Source organism: Oreochromis aureus, linkage group 3 (genome assembly GCF_013358895.1).
Source record: "Oreochromis aureus strain Israel breed Guangdong linkage group 3, ZZ_aureus, whole genome shotgun sequence".
In the NCBI taxonomy this organism is placed as follows: Eukaryota; Metazoa; Chordata; class Actinopteri; order Cichliformes; family Cichlidae; genus Oreochromis; species Oreochromis aureus.
In genome coordinates, this window is record NC_052944.1 from 35,604,626 (window position 1) to 35,623,219 (window position 18,594).

At 41.5% G+C, this 18,594-nt stretch overlaps 1 protein-coding gene across 3 annotated transcripts in view; it reads right to left on the bottom strand.

The window, feature by feature from the left end:
* Window positions 1-344: 344 nt before the first annotated feature.
* Window positions 345-18,594, bottom strand: part of clcn5b (chloride channel, voltage-sensitive 5b) — a 42,577-nt gene continuing 24,327 nt past the window's right edge. For all 3 annotated transcript variants that reach the window (XM_031758812.2, XM_031758811.2, XM_031758813.2), the window contains 11 exons: window positions 17,025-17,231; window positions 16,364-16,444; window positions 15,029-15,263; window positions 14,768-14,943; window positions 14,453-14,593; window positions 13,699-13,885; window positions 9,948-10,090; window positions 9,597-9,746; window positions 9,394-9,499; window positions 9,078-9,294; window positions 345-1,613 (listed from right to left, as the gene is read on the bottom strand). In XM_031758812.2, coding sequence (XP_031614672.1) covers window positions 1,523-1,613; window positions 9,078-9,294; window positions 9,394-9,499; window positions 9,597-9,746; window positions 9,948-10,090; window positions 13,699-13,885; window positions 14,453-14,593; window positions 14,768-14,943; window positions 15,029-15,263; window positions 16,364-16,444; window positions 17,025-17,231 — 1,734 coding nt within the window. In that variant the 3' untranslated portion in view covers window positions 345-1,522. The remainder of the gene's footprint in view (window positions 1,614-9,077; window positions 9,295-9,393; window positions 9,500-9,596; window positions 9,747-9,947; window positions 10,091-13,698; window positions 13,886-14,452; window positions 14,594-14,767; window positions 14,944-15,028; window positions 15,264-16,363; window positions 16,445-17,024; window positions 17,232-18,594) is intronic.

The following is an 18,594-nucleotide window of genomic DNA, read 5'->3' on the forward strand; positions in this document are numbered from 1 at the left end:
ATGTTCACCTCACTATTGTCTGACAGAAAAAAACAAAACAAATCTTATATTTCAGAGGACCAAAGCAGCAGCTGTTTCTCATTTTTGATCAAGATTATTTGATTAGCTGCAGCTGACATTTTCCACTGGATCAGTTTCAGTTTGGCTTTTTAGGAAAAACGGAAAAAAATATAAATTCAGAGAACTAAAATCAGTGTTTTGAACACCGACGAAAACGAAAACAGACGTTCCAGTGAGAGATTTGCTAGAATCGGAGCTTAAAAAATATATAAATAAATGAAATAAAAATCAGGTGGGTATCAAATGCAAACAAGACATCAGTCGAAGTGATGAGGAGCCAAAACAAATAAGACAAAACACAACTTTAATCAGGGGAATAATTTAGTAGAATGAACAATTTTACATTTACATAAATTAATTCACGTCATGATTTTCTCTTTTAACCCTTCCACAGCAGCCTGGAAATGCTCCTCACCGTCTATAAGGAATGACATGGTTTACGAAGACTATGTACGTCGTTAACATAACAAAACTGTCTGCATGGCAGGACAGCGCTGCATAGTTCCCAGGCTGGAGCTGTATCACAAAACTCAAACACAGGACGAAAAAAGAAAGAAAAAAAAGATGTTTCTAGTGGGTTCCCAGGCTGTTGTGAAAGTCTTTGTGGAGTGTACGCTTGCTTGTGTGTGTGTGTGTGTGTGTGTGTGTGTGTGTGTGTGTGTGTGTGTGTGTGTGTGTGTGTGTGTGTGTGTGTGTGTGTGTGTGTAGTCGATCCTATTCTCACACTCCTGGATCCTTCACCCTCATGGCTATAGGAAACCTCACAGAGGGAGGGAGGTGTCTGAACATCCATCAGCCCAGCTCAAAGTGCTCTGTCTGGGCTCGCTGTGATGGCCTGGGGGCAGGCACGGAGCTCCCAAAACAGCTCTTCATCTTCCCCAATGTCTTTATTTTCTCCTCCTCCACCCAGTCTTCTCTTGTCAGTACCTATAACAGGATTAGCTGTTCCTGCCTCCCCCCCTTTTCCCCCCCACTCCTCACAGGTGTGAGAATTGAGATGGCAAACAGAGGAGAGAGAAGTGGTTTTTGGGGTTCTCTGAAGTGCAGGTTTCCTCACTGGTTTGAAAATGATGAAAGAAATGAGAACAGAAAATGTTGGAAGGTACAGATATGAGATATTCCATCGACTTACTTCTGTCCTACTTCCCTCATGACATCGGGTCCAGCACTGTCAGTAAAAGGATGAGTCACTGTTTCTGAGAGCTTGTTTTTTTCCTTGGAATTTTTTGTTAGTGGTGTGTGTCGTCATTTGAAGAGCTGAAATTGCCTTCAAGTTACACAGAAAATAAATTCCATTGTTTTCTGCTCAGCTGTGCAAATGAAGCTCAAGCTTCCTTGGCTCTCTCTTGCCAAAGAGGTAAAGGTGCGTTTCATGTAAGTCTACAACCTGGTGTCCCCCACCCCCCCTGCTCTACAGAGGGGCGATTTGGTGGGCGAGGATGAAGAGGAAGGACAGAGAAGATCAGTTGAAGAGGATGGAGTCTGGGTCCCTGTTGGCCATCTGCGCCATGTGTTTGAGTATGTCCTTTTTGGTGATGATTCCCAGCAGCCTCCTGAAAACAGAGACAGAAAAACAGAACAAAAGTGGATGAGTTCAAGTCATTCTTTGATCGCCTCATCATGGAAAACCAGCGAGAGTGACAGAAAGCAGAAACCTTCGGCTGAGGCCTGGCCCTCTATCTCGGCACAGTTGATTCAGTTTTATTAAACGGAGCCAGGGCAACTGGCAGATCACAGTAACATGAAAACACAGAGCAAACAAGTGACTGATCAACAACACGACTCTGCTAACGCGAATCAAATCGACTTCCAGTGGTGGTGGTGGTGGGTTGGGTGGGGGTCAGAGAAATGGAAGCCGTCCACGACATCCGGCGATTAATTGCGCAACACTCCGAGGACATTTAATCTGCTGCATATTAGCGACAGATGATTTTCAACAGATGACATAAGCCATTCCTCTTCTTACAAATTAAATGTTGAAATTACCTCACATGCCAGTCACGATCTGCATCTGAAAGGAGCGAACCACCATCAGCTCACGATGCTCGCTCAATTAAAACTGTTGCAGGAAATTACTTTGTTTTTGTATGCAAGCTGTGATCTGTCTGCGACCCAATCAGCCAATGATGACGTGAGGCAGTCACAGCCTGAGGTGTCAGAGAAACGGGCTGAACTGTCCGCAAATGGCTTGATGAAAACTAGATTTTATGGGGGCCATACTATGAGAATCTCCACTCACAACTCGCCCAACTAGATGCGTCTTCGCCGCCTCCCCCAGCATGAAAATCAGATTAAAGGGTCGCTATTTTGACACATGTTAGTGGTCTGTATGGAGCCCTGAAGCTTTAACATTTTCCCCCATAAAGACAACATCTGACAACCTCCCCAGTATCCTTAATGAGGTTGTGGATACAAGCGGCAGAAATCATCATCCTTGGGAAGGTGTCTGCGGTGAGGAGCTCAGTCATTTGGCAGGAATTCGAGTACAGCTGGTGGAAGGATGCAGATGAGGTGGTTTGAGCATCTGACTGGGATGCGATCCCTTAACTGACTAAGGGATAGCCTATGTACCCCCCCAGGACAACCTGGGAATCTCTGCTTTGACTGCCGCCCCTATGACCCACACCCGAATAAGCACCGAAATCGCTGTTGACATTATATTATATTTTTTGTTTATCTGTAATGTCCTTGATGCTTGGGGCTTGTTTAGTTGTAGTCCATGCAGTCTCAAAAATCAGACGTCTACAAGAACCCGGATTACTGTTTTTTGGACTAAAGCATAACAATATACATCATTACATTTAGATTTTTATCCTGAGTCTCTACTAGAGCAGCATTGCATGATTCTCAGTTCAAATAAAGCCTTCTAAGCTTTGGTGCACAACCTCAGCTTACCCTTACTGAAAGAGGCTGTTTTAGCTCTTCTCCCTTTAAGCCACCTTTCATCTGATTGGCTGTCCCTAGCAAACAGAAGTATTCCAGAGCAGGTGGGTGGGGCTTCGGTGAGATCACTATATCATCATGCAGAGTTAAAAATAGAAATTTTTTTTTTGGATACGTTGTGTTTAGAGGAGCTTGAAGCCTGATCTTCTAGCTCCCAGGGATTACTTCTAAATACACTGACCTCATCATTAACATTCACAATTGTAGCAGTATATGAATTATATCATATTATATTTTTTAGATAAAATATTTAACAAACAGATAATATGGAAAGGCTTAACAGGTCCACTTTAATGTAAACAACTTCATCCTCTGACCAAAACAAAAGACCCAACACAAGCAGCTTTTACATCTTTCTACCGCCCACACAAACCCAGAGCTGCATCTTTAGCCATCTGTTCAGAGAAAACAAACCATGTGACAGGACTGACTTTCATTGATAAATGCTCGCCTGAAGATGTGAATTTGACAAATGAGAACAGGATCAAAGAAATCTGAGCACAAACAAAAACATGAAAACAAAAAAGCAAAACCAAGTGTAAAGAAAACTTTGTGGCAGTGAGGATGTTGTTGTTTTGGCTTGTTTTGCAAAATAAACTTAAGCTGACACATGAAAAACAAGACCAGATGAGTTTTTTAAAAACAAACAAACAAACAAAAAAAAAAAAACTTCAACACAACAAATACTGAGTCAACCAAAAATGACTTCCGCCTAACTAGGCAACCTTGAACTAAACATAGCCTAGGAAAATCCCTTTGTTGCCAGTGAGAGCGATAAAATTAACATCTCGTAGGACCGCAGAGACCAGAGTTTGCACTTCATACAGCCTCAAGGTCTGTTTTCTGTGTGTCAAACCTTTTTCGTTCCCAGACAATGAATGATTCATTTACTTTAAAACCTCATCCTGCCCAACCAGAACAGAGTACAGCTTTCTTCAACCAATTTCAGTCCTTTCTCCTTCTCACCCCTTTTATGTGCCTCTAGATCCTTCATGTTCCTCTAAGTCCCCGTTTAGCCCAACCCAGAAAAGAAAAACATTCTACTTTGGGCCCATCTGAGGCTGATATGTCCTTCAGGAGTCACTGTGCTTGTCAAAGTTACCCACAGGCAGGGAGTCAATCTTAAACCGAGCTTTAATAATAAGCTGTTGTGTTGAAGAGCAGCAGCTACATGCCTGAGGGATTTTTGTTGACAGTTGCTGATTTTCATCTCTTCTGCTCTCAGACTTGATTTGAATTATTGCTCCACACATCAGACCCAACTGGCAGCAGGAAGCAACAGTATTAAAAGGGGGGGTTTTCGCAGGAAGGATAAATTGGTTATACATATTGACAAAGAGTACACCATAACCTAGTGTGTAACTTCATTTAAATGTAACCACAACTCCAATTCCAAGAAAGTATGTATTTACAAATGCACTGCCATCTACTGCATGGTGGTGAAATTGCAGAGAAACACAGACCCACTATACAAAAGATTAAATGCTGTCAATGTTGTTGACCCCTCCAAAAAAAGTTCAGCTTCAGGTTCCACAAACCAGTGGGTGAAGCTAAGGTGACTTTACAAATGACCCATCTTTTGAGACATTTTCAGGTGTTTGACAATCTAGGGTCCAAGGTAAGTAAGATGTCACTAAGTTTCACTAATGTACAGTCAGAAGTTTAAATGTATTCATCATGGGCATGAATGCCATGGTCATTTGGGGCTTTTAATTATTTCTTTCAACTTTTCTTTTTCCAGAGTGTATTGAAGTTACAGCATACATCTTTAATGACTTTAAAGAACTTTGAGTCTTGTTACAGACCCCGGCAAACTGTTACCTTACCCTCAGATGACAGAAAATTGGTTAGATGTTTTGAAACAACCCAGGAACAACCAAGGATCAAGCTTGCCATGAACTGGAAATTAGAGACAAAGATTGAGGTATTTTGCCACAAAGACAAGAGCTATGTTTGGAGGAGTAAAGGTGAGGCTTTCAAACCTAAGAACAGTGTACCAGCTGTCAAGCATGGTGGTGGTAGCATCATGTTCTGGGCTGTTTAATGGCACTAGCAATGGCACAAAGTGGCTGGAATAATAATGGGGGAGGAATACTGCCAAATTCTTCAACTTCACCTCAAACCAACAGCTAGATGGTTTAAAATTGGACACAGTTGGTGGTTCCAACAGTAAATGATCCCAAACACATATCAAAACAGGCAAAGATTCCACTTCTGGAATGGCCTTTCCAAATCCCTGTCCACATCCATATTGAAAATGCATTTAATAGCTGGGTCCGTGGCAGGAAACCAATTTAAATGAACATTATACCAACTCTGCCAAGACAATTGGTCACATATCCAGTCAGAATTATGGTGGAAGCTTGTTGACGGCCAACAAAAGCACCTGGCGGAGGTGCAACTTGCTAAAGGACATAAATTATATATACTTTTGACCCCGTGTGGATAAGAGAAAATACATTCAAATTTGAGCACCTAGTTCTTGTTTTTTAAAGTCATTACAGATGTATGCTGTACAAAAATCCCACCCTGGAAAAAGAGCTAAAAGCCCCAATTTACCATGAAATTCCACATGCCCCTTATAAAGAGTGTATTCAAACTTCTGATCACTACTGTAGGCTTTGGCATTTTTGTAACTTGATCCATACTAGAGTGAAAAGTACCTTGAGTGCTTATTTACAATAAATACTAGATCATGAGATCTAAAAAGACTTGCTTCAAACAGCCTCTTGCACATCAGCTAACTCACGGGGGTTGCAATGACAAATTCTGAGAAGTCCCCTTTAACCTCATTACCCAGAAATCCCAAGCGCATTTGCCAACTCCACTGTATTTCAGGGGTGCTAAGTCGTAACATCAAATTTTATTGTCCCCCAGGCTGCAAAAAAAATTGTGGCAAAGAAAATTAATTTTAAAGTAGCTCAAAGGTCACTTTGCTGATGATTTTAAGGGAAAGAATTTACGTTCCTCTCCATGTTTTTAGTGATTTATAGGTAACACTTTGGATCATTTTAAGCCTTTATATTAAAAAAAAAAAAGAAAAAGAAAAAAAGAAGAATACTGCAGACAGATAACAGGAACATTGTAGCTCGCTGCATCTTAACCTCTGAGCTGCAGGAGATCCTCATTCCCAGAATTTAATTTGAGCAAATACAGTGAATATATTGCCTGAATTAGTTGGGCTGAGCCAGCCTTCTCTGCTTCAGCGATCCAAACTGATAAACTTGGCATAATTCTTCCCCTGGCAAACCCACATTTCTTTCATATTCTTACATTTATTTTCCTTCCCTCTCACTTTTCATATCTTCATTCTTTTTCTACGCTGCTTTTTGATTCGCTCTTTGCAACATTAGGTGGCTCTGTGCCTCGGTGGCAGCTCAGGCCAAGGCTAAACACTCGGTCTTCCACAAAAGGAGCGTTACTGTAGAAAAATTGATACAGTGTGCCAAGAGGACAAAGTGAGAAACCACAAGCTGCATGATTACGTGCGCTTGTTTAACCGTCTTTGTTATATACACCGCATGTTCTGTAAATTCATAATATACACAGTCCCACTCCTAAAATCCCATGTTTGAACATGTCAGACCTCGATCTAAACAACTGTGCGCGCACGAGAGACGGTGGGGCCGAAGGAAGAAAAATGAACCCAACTCTGATTAAGTTTATTGTTCTTCTGTTGCTGAATGTAATTCTGCAGACCAACACTATACTTTTCCATTATGAAGACAGATGCAAGGCCTGACAGACAAAAGAACAGTTTGTTGTTCAGTTAAGTTGGCCTCAGTGGGGCTGGAGGAGGCGTGGTTGATGATGATTTTAGAACAGAGTAAAAAAGAAAGTTTTGCTAAATATCACAGAGAGTTTGCATTTCAAATAAATGACCAAACAGCAGCTTTAGTCCAATTTCTATGTCGACTTTGTAGCGGCTGAACTGATTCCAGGGTTTCTACAGCTGAGGCCAAGTTTTATTTAAGCTATTTAAAACATTTTAATGATGCATCTGAACAAAACTAACTAAAAGAAAAGAAAAAGGCATCACTTACTCAGGGTTATGGACACTGGTTGTTTGGTTTGTGGTTAGATTAAAGCGCTCATCAAATATTAAAGCGAATGCAGATCTGAAATGTACGGAGCCAATCCAAGCTGCTGATGCCGTCGTGTTGGAATTGCAACTGCCTGTGAGTAATTGCAAAGTCTGAGAGAGTTCAGAGGGCAGTTAATAAAATCCTTCATCACATCTCTAATGCTGCAGCCACACTAGGGAAAACAGTGGTTGGATATATTGCAACCATGTGCAACGAACTTGCGATGAAATGGTTGCTTCAAAGGCAGGGACCAAGTCCGGGGCGCTCACAGTAAGTTGCCATCTTCAAAGTGACAATAGGACGATACAATCCCAATAAGACCGAGTCAGTCTGCTGTGAGTTTCTTATCAGTTTGCATTTAAATTGACCTAAACTACAATCTGTTTGTGATAATGCGGCTCTTAACTGTGACAAATCTGTGAAAATCCAAAATCTGTTGCTGTCTAAATACCCAGAAAATCATACTAAGTACTTGCATAAATCCAGCCAAAACCTCACAGACCTGAAACAGATATTCATCCTAAATATAGACAAAGTTGCTGGAGGACGGTGATTTAACTCGAAATGACACAGACAACCTCAGCAACCTTCTCTTACATAGCAACAGGACCAGAATACAACCAGCTGGCAACCAGTTGAGTCAACTTGCAGACAAATTGTGCTCATCAGTGTAGACCAACTGTTGCAACCAATCTCTCTGCATTCATGAAAAACTTGGCCAATCTGCATCAGAGTTATTCCAGCCGCTGCTCCGTTTTTTCCTAGGCACGAAGATGTCGCCGTCCCATTAGTGACCAAGTATTGGCTTTCACCACCATGAAGCAGCATGCACAAATAGATTTTACAGGAAGTTTTTGGATGCATGTTGTTCTCTGGGATTTACTTTTAAGAACATGTTCATAACGACTTACGTAGTTCAATAAAGGTTATCCTGAACTGATGCATCTTGTTGTAGTACAACTTGCTACTACAGGAAAGTACAGCCTAGTCCTAGGTGAACTCTAGCAGATATCACTTTAGTACGATACTCAGTTGTCTTGGACATGAAGTCACATCACTTATTTCTTCACACTTTGTTGATGGTTTTAGTTTTTGTTATTTTTTGTATAAACTGATTTTTTTATATATATTTTTTTTTTAAATGGCAGAACAGTGGTTACGGTTTCACCTGCATTGGCTCTTACTGCACACTCTGTGCATGTTAGGTTTAGTGGTGAAAGAGGAAAACATGTTAGAAAGTTGAAAATATCCATCATCTGCTAAGTTTCCCCAGTCATACTACGAAAGCCTTGATCACTGCGGGACTACTTTGAAGATGCAGATTTTAAAACGTGTCATGAGCTACAAAAAAAAAAAAAAAATCTTCAATGCGTCCAAATTGATAGCATGCCAACATCATAATTCCTCCACTTCCCTGTGCGTTGCTTTTGCAAATATCAAATACCACGTAGGCTTTGTAGCTCTATCCATGACATGTTTTCCATTATGGAGACGTGCATACCAAAGCCCCAAAAGCCATTATATCAGCAGATGTACAAAGTCCTCAGTGAAGTTCATGGTATGGAGTCAGTGACAGTTCAGAGTTTTAGGCAGAAAAACACCTTGAGAATTTCCAGTGTTGTTCCTCACTGCCACACACTCCATTAACCTTCTGTCTCCCCCTCCCTAACTCCTGCGCTCACCTTAATGCATGACCTGACAGAGGAATGACCCGGAGCTCTCCTACACATTCATCTGTCACTCCTTTCATTCCTCCACAAGCGCAATTTCCTCAACATATCTCACTTTAATGTCTACAGGAGTGGGAGTGTGGTCGTTTTGTGTATCTTTGTTAATATTGCTTGAAACTAGAGGGCTCTGCTCTTACAATAAGTCATTTTGGAGGACTAAATCCAGCGCAGGTTTGCCCTTTGGAGACTAAATACTTGATATAAAAACATTAATTACAAAATGAAGCATATGCATGTGTGTGTTTGTGTTTCTTCTCACCCATTATGTGTGACCAGACACTGGCGTAGCCCCAGTTTTCTGAAAATATCCACAGTGATGTCCATAGGGGTGTGATCAGTAACTGTAAAGGGGCTCAGGTCCATGATGCACCTCAGCCGGAGGGGAGGCGGTGCGTCGGGAGGAAGCGGCGGGGTGTGCTCAGTGAAGACCACCTGGGAGGCGCTGACGATGCCATCCTGACGTTTCCGGGCATTGTCTGAAAGGGGCAAAGTGGGATTTGTGGAAACCCAATTGCTTTGCATACAGAAAAAACCCTGTGACTGGATCCTTGTTTACACACGAGCATAATTCATACCTATTGATATGAGCAGATCTCTCCTGAGTACAAATCCCACAAGCCTTTGGGACTCCGAAGAGACAACCACAGGGAAGCCACTAAAGTGCGTGCTCTCCACCAATGACTGCACATAAACCAAGAAACGAATGTTACTTCTATTATCTCTATTAGGAGTCTAAATCTCTTCCCAAGAAACATAGGTGTAATATGTGCAGTCGTACCTCCACCTCCCCCACAGTCATGCCCTCCTGCGTGAGCACAGCCAGCGTGGGGTCCATCCTCCTCGGCCTCATCACGTCCACCGCCAGGCTGCTGTGCTCAAACTCTTCTTTTGGCTCCAGGAACGGGTAACCATTCAGCCTGATGTGAGCCTGCGAAACATCAAGAATATGCAGGTTTTACGTCTCCATTTTTAAAAGGAGGGGGAAAACAAACAAACAAACAAACAAAAAAACTAAACAATAAAGAACATGAATCCTAATAAAGACAAAAAGAGCGCAAACTCGCTCTTATTGTACAGCAAAGGGTTGGAGGGGACAGACACTTTTCATTAACGTTTGCAGACACGTCACCTCGTAAATTCCCTCTCTTCCGAAAGCATCTGCCACCCATTTGCTGGTCATGGTTGCAGCCATGAGGGGAACAATGTACTCCAGACCGCCAGTCAGCTCAAACATGATGACTACCAGAGATACCGTCATACGAGTCACTCCACCTGGAGGGAGATATGAGAATGGAAAAGGTTAGACCACAGTCGAGCAAGATTTATAGGCGATTTAATTCCCGTCTGACTCATTTAATCTTCATCTGCAGGCAAAAAGAAAAAGAGCAATTAGAGAACAGAGGGCACCTAAGGTGAGCATATAAAAGAGACCGCGCTGCTGTTCATCGAGTTTACAGAGGCATTTAGTGGCACATGTATTTCTCTACCTGAGAGTTCATACCATTCATCTCCTCTCTGTATGAAAATGTTGTCACTAACATCAGTTGGTAAAGTCTGAATCCAATTATAATCATCTTCGCCCTCAGATGCGGCCAGAAACCCAAGGCTGCGTTTTCAACTCTGTGCTTTTCTTCAAAACAACTGCCACAAAACAGCTGCATGTCAAAGACTTTATTACGAGTGTTGTATATCCTTTTTTCCCTCTTTCGGAGGATTAAAAACTTTTCCTCCCTGGTTTCTTTCTGTGTATTTCAAGATGAAAGAAAAACAACAAACTCTGAAATCTCTGCAATTATTCCCTGATGATTTTTTTTGGGATTATGTATCACAAAAATCTAACAAGATATTATTTTAATTTCATCACTTCAAGATGTTTTTCCAACAAAAGAAGTAGATATTAGTAAAGGTGGTTTCTGCCTATGCAACAACCCTTGGAAAAATCTGGAAATTGTAATAGACGCCAAACCAAATCTTTACTTATACACACTGAGGTGTCAAACCTTGTCGTTGAGGGAACAGGGGAAGTCATCAAATATTGTTTATGAGGGAAAAAGTTAACAGGAAGAAAACTCAAGGAGGAGCATTTTCTATTTAAACACTCAGCTGGTTCAGAGTATTTGGCAGTGTGTTATTACTGTGTAAAACCTGAAAGTAGCTACCCTCGTTTTGGTTTTGGCTCTATGAGCAATCTCTACAAATGTCCATTGGTTTTGCACTGCTGTACCAGATCATCAGGAATGTATTTAGTGCCAGCACCATGTAGAGCGCTGAAAATAAGTAAACGTATAGAGATCTAAGTACTGGCGTATGCTGGGTTTGAATGTTTGCAGCTCAAACAGCTCCACAGAGCAGCTACAATGGCACAATACCATAACAGTGACTTGTGAACAAGAATAACAGCAGCGCATGAGAGACTGAGGCGGTCAAGAGTGGAGACACCTGTGTGTAAATGCTGTTGTGAAAGAGCCTTTGAGGAAAATGTAAAGAGACAAACCTCAGTGTAGTAAAGGGAATGAAATCTCTGGCTTTCTTAAATCAGATGAGATCTCTTTCACTGCCAGATATTTTATTTATGAGCACTATCATAAAGTGTAGTGTGTACATATATTCAGAGACATATTTCAGAAACAAGAAACCTCTCTTTAAAGTCTGTCCCAGATCTATAAAACACATAAATGCACATGAACGCATGATCGCTACCCTCAGAGCTTTAAACGTTTTTCTTGTGCTAAGAATTAAACGTCTATCTGTTTTTAGACTACACACGTCTCCGTGAAGAGAACGATAACCCATCAGCATTATTTTTCTGTGCTATGTTTAGTTAGACAAAGGAGCAGGGAGGGTAAATAATGATAACTGTATCATCATCATGTCTTAAAACAATTTACTGCACATGAAAAGTAATGGCTAATATCAGAAACCTGAAGTGTGTACGGCATGTGACATCTATGAACTGTTGTGATATCTGTATGAGATTAAAAAAAAAAAAAAGAAGAAAAAACTGATTTAATAAACAGCAATAAATCTGTAGTGTATTAAACACCACATCATCTGGTGTTTAATACACCAGATGATGTGTGGTAAACAATCACCCTGTAAAGCTTTTTCTGTATTTAAATGGATACTTATAACCTTGTTTTCTTGAGATAAATGTGCCACTGCGGAGTTTTTGAACCTGTTTTTATTCAAAAATCTTTTTCTAAAAGGAAGAATAGTGGAAGTGGCAGATTTTGAATTGAAAAAATATTTGGATTTGCTTGAGAAAAAAAAAAGACAATCAGTCATCAGTGTTGAAATTCTCACAACACTGATGACTGGTGACCTGTAGGGTTTCATTTCACCAGTGCAGGATTGAGTACTGCTGACTAAATTTTTATACCAGTGACTAAAAAGCATTATTAGTATTAAAGGCCATGTGCTGTGGTGGCTTGATTCATAAGTGTCTGATGGATTCCTGTTTGTTGTTGTAAGTGAGGAGTCACACAAAAGTTGGCCATGGAGTCCCACAAGGGGCCGATATTTCTTGCGTTATACGAGCCACAAAGTTGACTCAGTTCTTCTGGATGGAGCGTTTTCAGCAGGAGAAATCTTTAATTACTCATCCGAGTGACTTATTTAGTCTCAGCGTGTGCAAGTTTGGCCAGTGTTGTAAACAGTACAGTTTGGAGGAACTTGCAATCTGAATGAACTTTTTGAAGTTTCCTTATGTGGATTATTGAGCAAAAATCAAGACGTGTTACTCATGCTTTCACTGGGGACTACTATAAGAAAACAGTGCACAGATTCCCTTTGGCTTTTGACTCACACATCAATCAAAGGATTGACTACTATCTATCCATCCATACATTCTTGGTTATTAACTGTCATATTCTCTCTTCCATAGAGTTCTGATTTGTCTTTTTTCCCCCATCACAGCACAGAGCCTGAGTCAGTTGGAGATTTCTTCCTGTTCAGAAAAAAGGCCCTTCTTCTTTCCTGCCATTACCAGGTGCTTGCTTATAGTGGATTGTCTGATTGTTTTATGCAAAGGAGTTCAAGTATCTTGGGATCTTATTCACGAGTGATGTGAAGGTGGAGTGTCAGTTAAACGGCCGGACTGGTTCAATGAACCTGTTTGTCGTGATGAAGAGTGAGCTGAGTCTTTCGTGAAACTTTCTATTTACCAGTCCATCTATGCCCCAACCATCACCTACGGTTATGAAATCTGGGTAATGAGCAAAAGAGAAAAATTGTAAATACAAGTGGCTGAAATTAGTTTCTTCCTTGGGGTGGCTGAGGCTAGCTTTAGAGGTAGGGTGAGGAGTTCAAACATCCAGAGGGATCCACTACTACTACTTGTTGAAAGGAGCCTGCTTAAGTGGTTTGGGACTCTGGTTAGGATGTCTCCTTTGGTTGTTTTCAGTGCATGCGTAACTGAGACGAGATCAGGGGTAGACCCATATCTTGTCTGGTCTGGGAACAACTTGGGATCCCTCAGGAGGAACTGACCCGACTTCAGGAGAAAAGTGGAAGGATGGATAGACTGAAGGGTGGATTTAAATTAAAATGTAAAGCTCCTTTAAGTGACTGTTGGCAATGTCTGGCACCTCGAATCATTTACAGACCATAATAAACTGGATAGATAAGTCATACACAAAGATTCATGGAATGGCTTCCTCCGGTGTGGATCAAGTATTCCAGGAGTCCTTCAGCCTTCTCACATCCAGCTGCTTTCTGTATCTTAAAACATTTCCATGTCAGACTCAGGATGTTCGTAGAAGAACATGTTTAGAATATTACTGCGAAACAGCCTAATACCCTCATCATCCTCCACTTAACCACACAGCTTTAAAATCTTTTAAATCAAGCAAACACTCAGGAAACCGACATCCATGTCTCACCTAAACAAGCGGCAGCTCCAACCATGGCGTAAAGCCCCGGCGTGATGCAGTCTGCCCCTTGAGAGCACCACCCTTTAAAGATAACAGAGTCGTGGTTGTAGTAGGCCAGCTGCTCCATGCCAACGCCGAGCAGCCTGCCAGCTATGGCTCCAACTGCCATGCTGGGAATGAAGAGCCCAGAGGGAACCTGCACGGACAGAATCAGTTAAAAATATCCATCCAGAACTTTCTGTGCATCTAACAGTTTAGTTTGTGGTAGCTTTTAATTCAATAAGTCAAAAAGAGGGCCTTCCCGCCCAGATTCTGGTTATGTTCCCAACTTTTCCCCCCATTTTTTTCCCCGTCAGAGAACCTCATGATGCACATCACCATCTCAGACAAGATTGTCTCTAATTAAAATATTTCCACAGGCATTTTCAGCCAATTCATTTAAGCTTCGTTACCAAAGGGACTTTTACGTTTTCTACAAAACAATATTCACTTTTTTCTTCAGCGAGCGACATGACGGGGATTCACATCGTATATGAAACACAGAAAACCATTTACAGAATCACTTACTTCATCCATCAAAATTCCCAAATGGGTAACATGAGTGAATGAACGCTGGAAACTTGATCAAATGTAGCTCCAGATATATTAAAGGCAGCTGCCTTTGTAGGCTTTTTACATGCAATGTTACACCATGGGGAGAATAACAATAAATGTCTCATCAATGAGGAGTTCAAAGCAGACCGCTGAGTGTCTCTTCACAAACCTTCATGCCAAATGTAATAACAGTGATCATCATCTTGAAGACCAAGGCCAGGGCCAGCTGCCACAGCGCCGTGTAAAGGCCCGGTCCCGCTGGCCGGTCAGCGAGGCTGTTATCTACACCTGTGTCTGACGTGTTGGCTGGCTGTGAGCACGAGTGAGGAGAAGAAAGATGCGCAAAGAGACAGAAAGAGGGGGAAAAGGAAGCAGCGAGAAAGAAGAACAACAAATATATATAAATATATATTAGATAGCTCAGCAAGGTTAAATAATAATGTGAAAAACTGCAGTATCCTGATGCGGCAATTTATCGGCTGACCTGTTTGTAGCCGCACAGCTGAGACGAGTCCAGCAGGGAGCAGTCGTTGAAGAGTTCAGAGATGAGCTCAGATCCGCTCATCCTGGTGTAACTGTTGGGGTAGGAGAGTAAGGCGGTCAGCGCGGCGACCACCAGCACCTCGATGACGGGGTAGTGACCCAGACAAGTGGTTTTACCTGTGGGGTGTGTGGAGAAGCTGATTTATGGGTTGGAGACACAAAGGAAAGAAAAATACGTCACAGATATGTCACCGCTACTCACGAAGTCTGCACCAGGCAATGTTAGCCTTGATGAACAGCGCCCCCCAAAGGCCTCCAAAGATCCCCAGCAGGATGAAAGGGGCCAGCTCCACCAGGTGCCACGGCGTGTGAAACTCCACATAGAAGAGCACCAGGCGACTGTTCCCAAAAGGGTTGATGGAGCGCAGGGTGAAGGCCGCCACCAGAGCGGCGAAGAACGAACGCCACAGAGTCTTCAGGGGGAAGTAGTAGCTCACCTGGAGGAGAGAGAGGCGGACAGAGACATTTATTGATGAGAGAGGGCCAAAGTCGTAACTCACTACACCTCACCCCAATTAAACCCAAACCTAAACAAAATAACTAAAACTGGACTGAAAGGAAAACACAAAGTTTTGATATAAAAACTAGGCTTAACCAAAATGATAGTTAGTTTTTACAAAACTAACTAAATAAAATAAGACATTATTCTCCATGTTTTTAAAATGTTGTCTTTTTTCAATTTTGCTCAGATTGTCAAAACAACCATCCCAAGGAAACGTTTGCTGCTTCTGTTTATGTGAGACTCAAATATCTCAGTCATCTTTAAACATCTTTAAACAATAAAAACTCAACTGAAACAAAGCAAGCCTGCTCTGGAAACCAAATTAGACAAAACTGAGTTAAAAATGACCATTTTAAACTAAATAAAATTAAAAACTCTTGGAAAGTCTAATAAGCATAGCAGACATTAGCAAATCTTTATGACACCGAGATGGGATCTCTGTGTGGGGCGATAGAAAGAGCCAGTAAAAAAACAGTATGGGCAATTAAATTGGATGTATTTTTTTAATTAACAAAATGCTCACGCATTGGCCTTTCCTCTATTTTGTGAGGCCAACATTGAGCTAATAGTTTTCATTACATTATCTCATAACACAAACAAACCCTGGTTCATCAGCTCAGTGCACGGCCAGGCCGGCTCTATAATTAAAAACACTGGTCATGTTCCCTGTTTTGGGGAGACCCCATGAAGTGATCAAAGTGCCAGTGTCCTTATTCCAGAAACTCCTCAGCATGTTTCTGCTCAAGATGGATTTGACAGCTGCCAAAAATGCATTCGCTTCCCAAAGTAAGACTGCAAATAATTCCTCATATTTATTATGTCCCAGCTTGGTGCCAGCGCTGTGCTCATTCCAGTACGAAAAATTACACAGGAACTGGAAAGCAATTAAAAACCAATTCAGATCAAGTATTTGTGCAGTAATAAAACAGCCGGCACTGCGGGTGTTGTTCTGACACAGGGATACAGACACATATACAGAGGATCTGCAGACAAATGATAGAAAAAGGTGGAAAATGCATCATAAGCACTACCCACCTCCTCCAGACTGAACAGGACTCCTCCAATAGGAGCTCCAAAAGCCACTGACACACCCACTGCTGCTGCCGCGGATAACACCTACATGTAGAGACAAAAAAAAGAAAAGAAAAGAAGAAAAAAAGACTGTATCAACTGTCTTGCCCAACAAAACAATCAAGTGATCAAGCACATCGAACAGTCATTGTGCAGATTAAAGGGATAACGACAGCACAGGAAAAACTGCTGTTCCCACTGTTTTATCCTATAATTAAGAAATATAAGAAAAATATTTAAAATTTAAAGCTTCAACCAGAAATTTTGGCCTTTTTGTTGAATTCCTTTTATCTTCCATCAATTTAATCTAGAGAATATGGGAAAAATAAATTTCTGCAATGAGAGTATATATTATATAAAAAGCGCCTGTATTGAGGTCTGCTTCCAATTTAAGAGTTACATGATTAACCAGTGTGGTTTAAAATATCATTTTCAAGTTAACTTTTAATGTAACAGATCCATTTTTCAGCCTAATGTAGAAGGTCAACAGTCTTGTACTTGCGATGTTTAGCTATTGTAATATTTTGCTTGTAGTGTTTTCTTTCTTGATCACCGTCTTTCCTGTCAAGTTTCTCCAAAAACCAGCAATAACTCCTCCAACACCGCCGGCATCAACCCTGCTTACCTCTCGCCTCTTGGCCTCATTCTTGCGGTACTTGGTGAACAGGTGACAGAGTATATTAGCACAGCAGCAGGCGACGTGGACCAGAGGGCCTTCCTTCCCTAAACTGAGTCCGGAGGAGACGGCTAAGACCAGGGTGATGGTCTTGATGATCAGGGTCCACTTCCCCAGGTAGCCGCGGATGATGAAGCCACTGAGGATGGTTTTAATCTGAAGAAGACGGAGGTGAGAGTGACTGGGTTTGTTTGCATGTGCAAGGAGAAGATGAGGATATGTTTATGTTAGGGAGGGTTCGGTTTAGATACGCCTGTCTGAGTGTATAACCACGAGAAAGCGAGTGTAAACACCGAAGGAGGGCCCGAGGAGAGAAATGAGGTTTGTGTTTTGATATTTTTCTTTCAAATAAGTGGTTAATCTCTCGTGCGTGGCCCTGCTGACCTTTGAGAAACCAGAGTGTTGGGAGAAAACGATTCAAGTTCCACAAAATTAAACAGTTCCTCAACTGAGAGGAGCAGTGAGCAGGATAATATTTGTATTTGGAGGAAACTGGTGTATTTTTGTTTTGGTTTTTTTCCTAGAGTGGACGAATCAGTGGGAAAATGTTTGGATTTCCAGAGTGTAAGCAAATCTTCGGCTTTTCACCTCCTCAGAAATGAAAAATGAAAGAAACGGAGCGAACAGGAGAGCAAACAAAGGCCGATGGACGAGTGAGAGCTGGACACAAATAAATCAATGTGACTGGATGCTTTGATTAAAAAAAAGAAATGATGAGTGAATGGTGAGAATGGAGAAGCAGAACTAATTGACCTGATGCTTATTGAAATTAAAAAGAAAAAGCTGTAAGTATGAGAGTATTTTAGGTTTCCAACAACTGCACAGGAGCAGCATTAACGAGCAACACTTCTTTGATGTGTTTATGAATGAAGCTTCTGTGAAACGTCTGGCAAAACCAACTGAAGCACACAAATTTAGTATTATTCAAAGGTTGCATGAAACTATGTACTGGGCAGTTTAACGCAGGTTAAGCTGGTAATGTGATGAAGTTTACAGCGATGCACTGTGTTGACTGGTGCAGGTCAGGATCTGGTGTTCAATGTAAGGTTACATCAAAGGTAACGGGCATAAATCTGAGTATATGCCAATTAGATTCACACACAAAATTCTACCTTTTAAACTAGCTTTACAGTGTCAAGGAGATTGGAAATCCAACATACAGTTCATTAAGCATCGACTCATGTGTTGAATTCAGTTGGCTAAATCTGCCAACTGAATTAACTCTTGTTCCCATGCTGCACCACCCCTACATGCTAGCTCCCACATTTCACAAGTTTCTAAGACTTTTATTGGCAAATAAACCAAATTTATGCAAAGAGTCAGTGTTAACAGTTTTGATCCTTCTTCTTCTGTAGTTCTCTGCAGCATGGATATCTGCTGGATCTCATCTTCTGGGCCAAATCCTGAGTGACAGTGTCAATCCATTCCTGCTTAATCAGTACCTCAAGTCCTCAGCATGGTCTCTTGTTAAAAAGCTGGTGGGCAAGCAGAAGCCCACTAAAGATGCAGTGGACTGTTA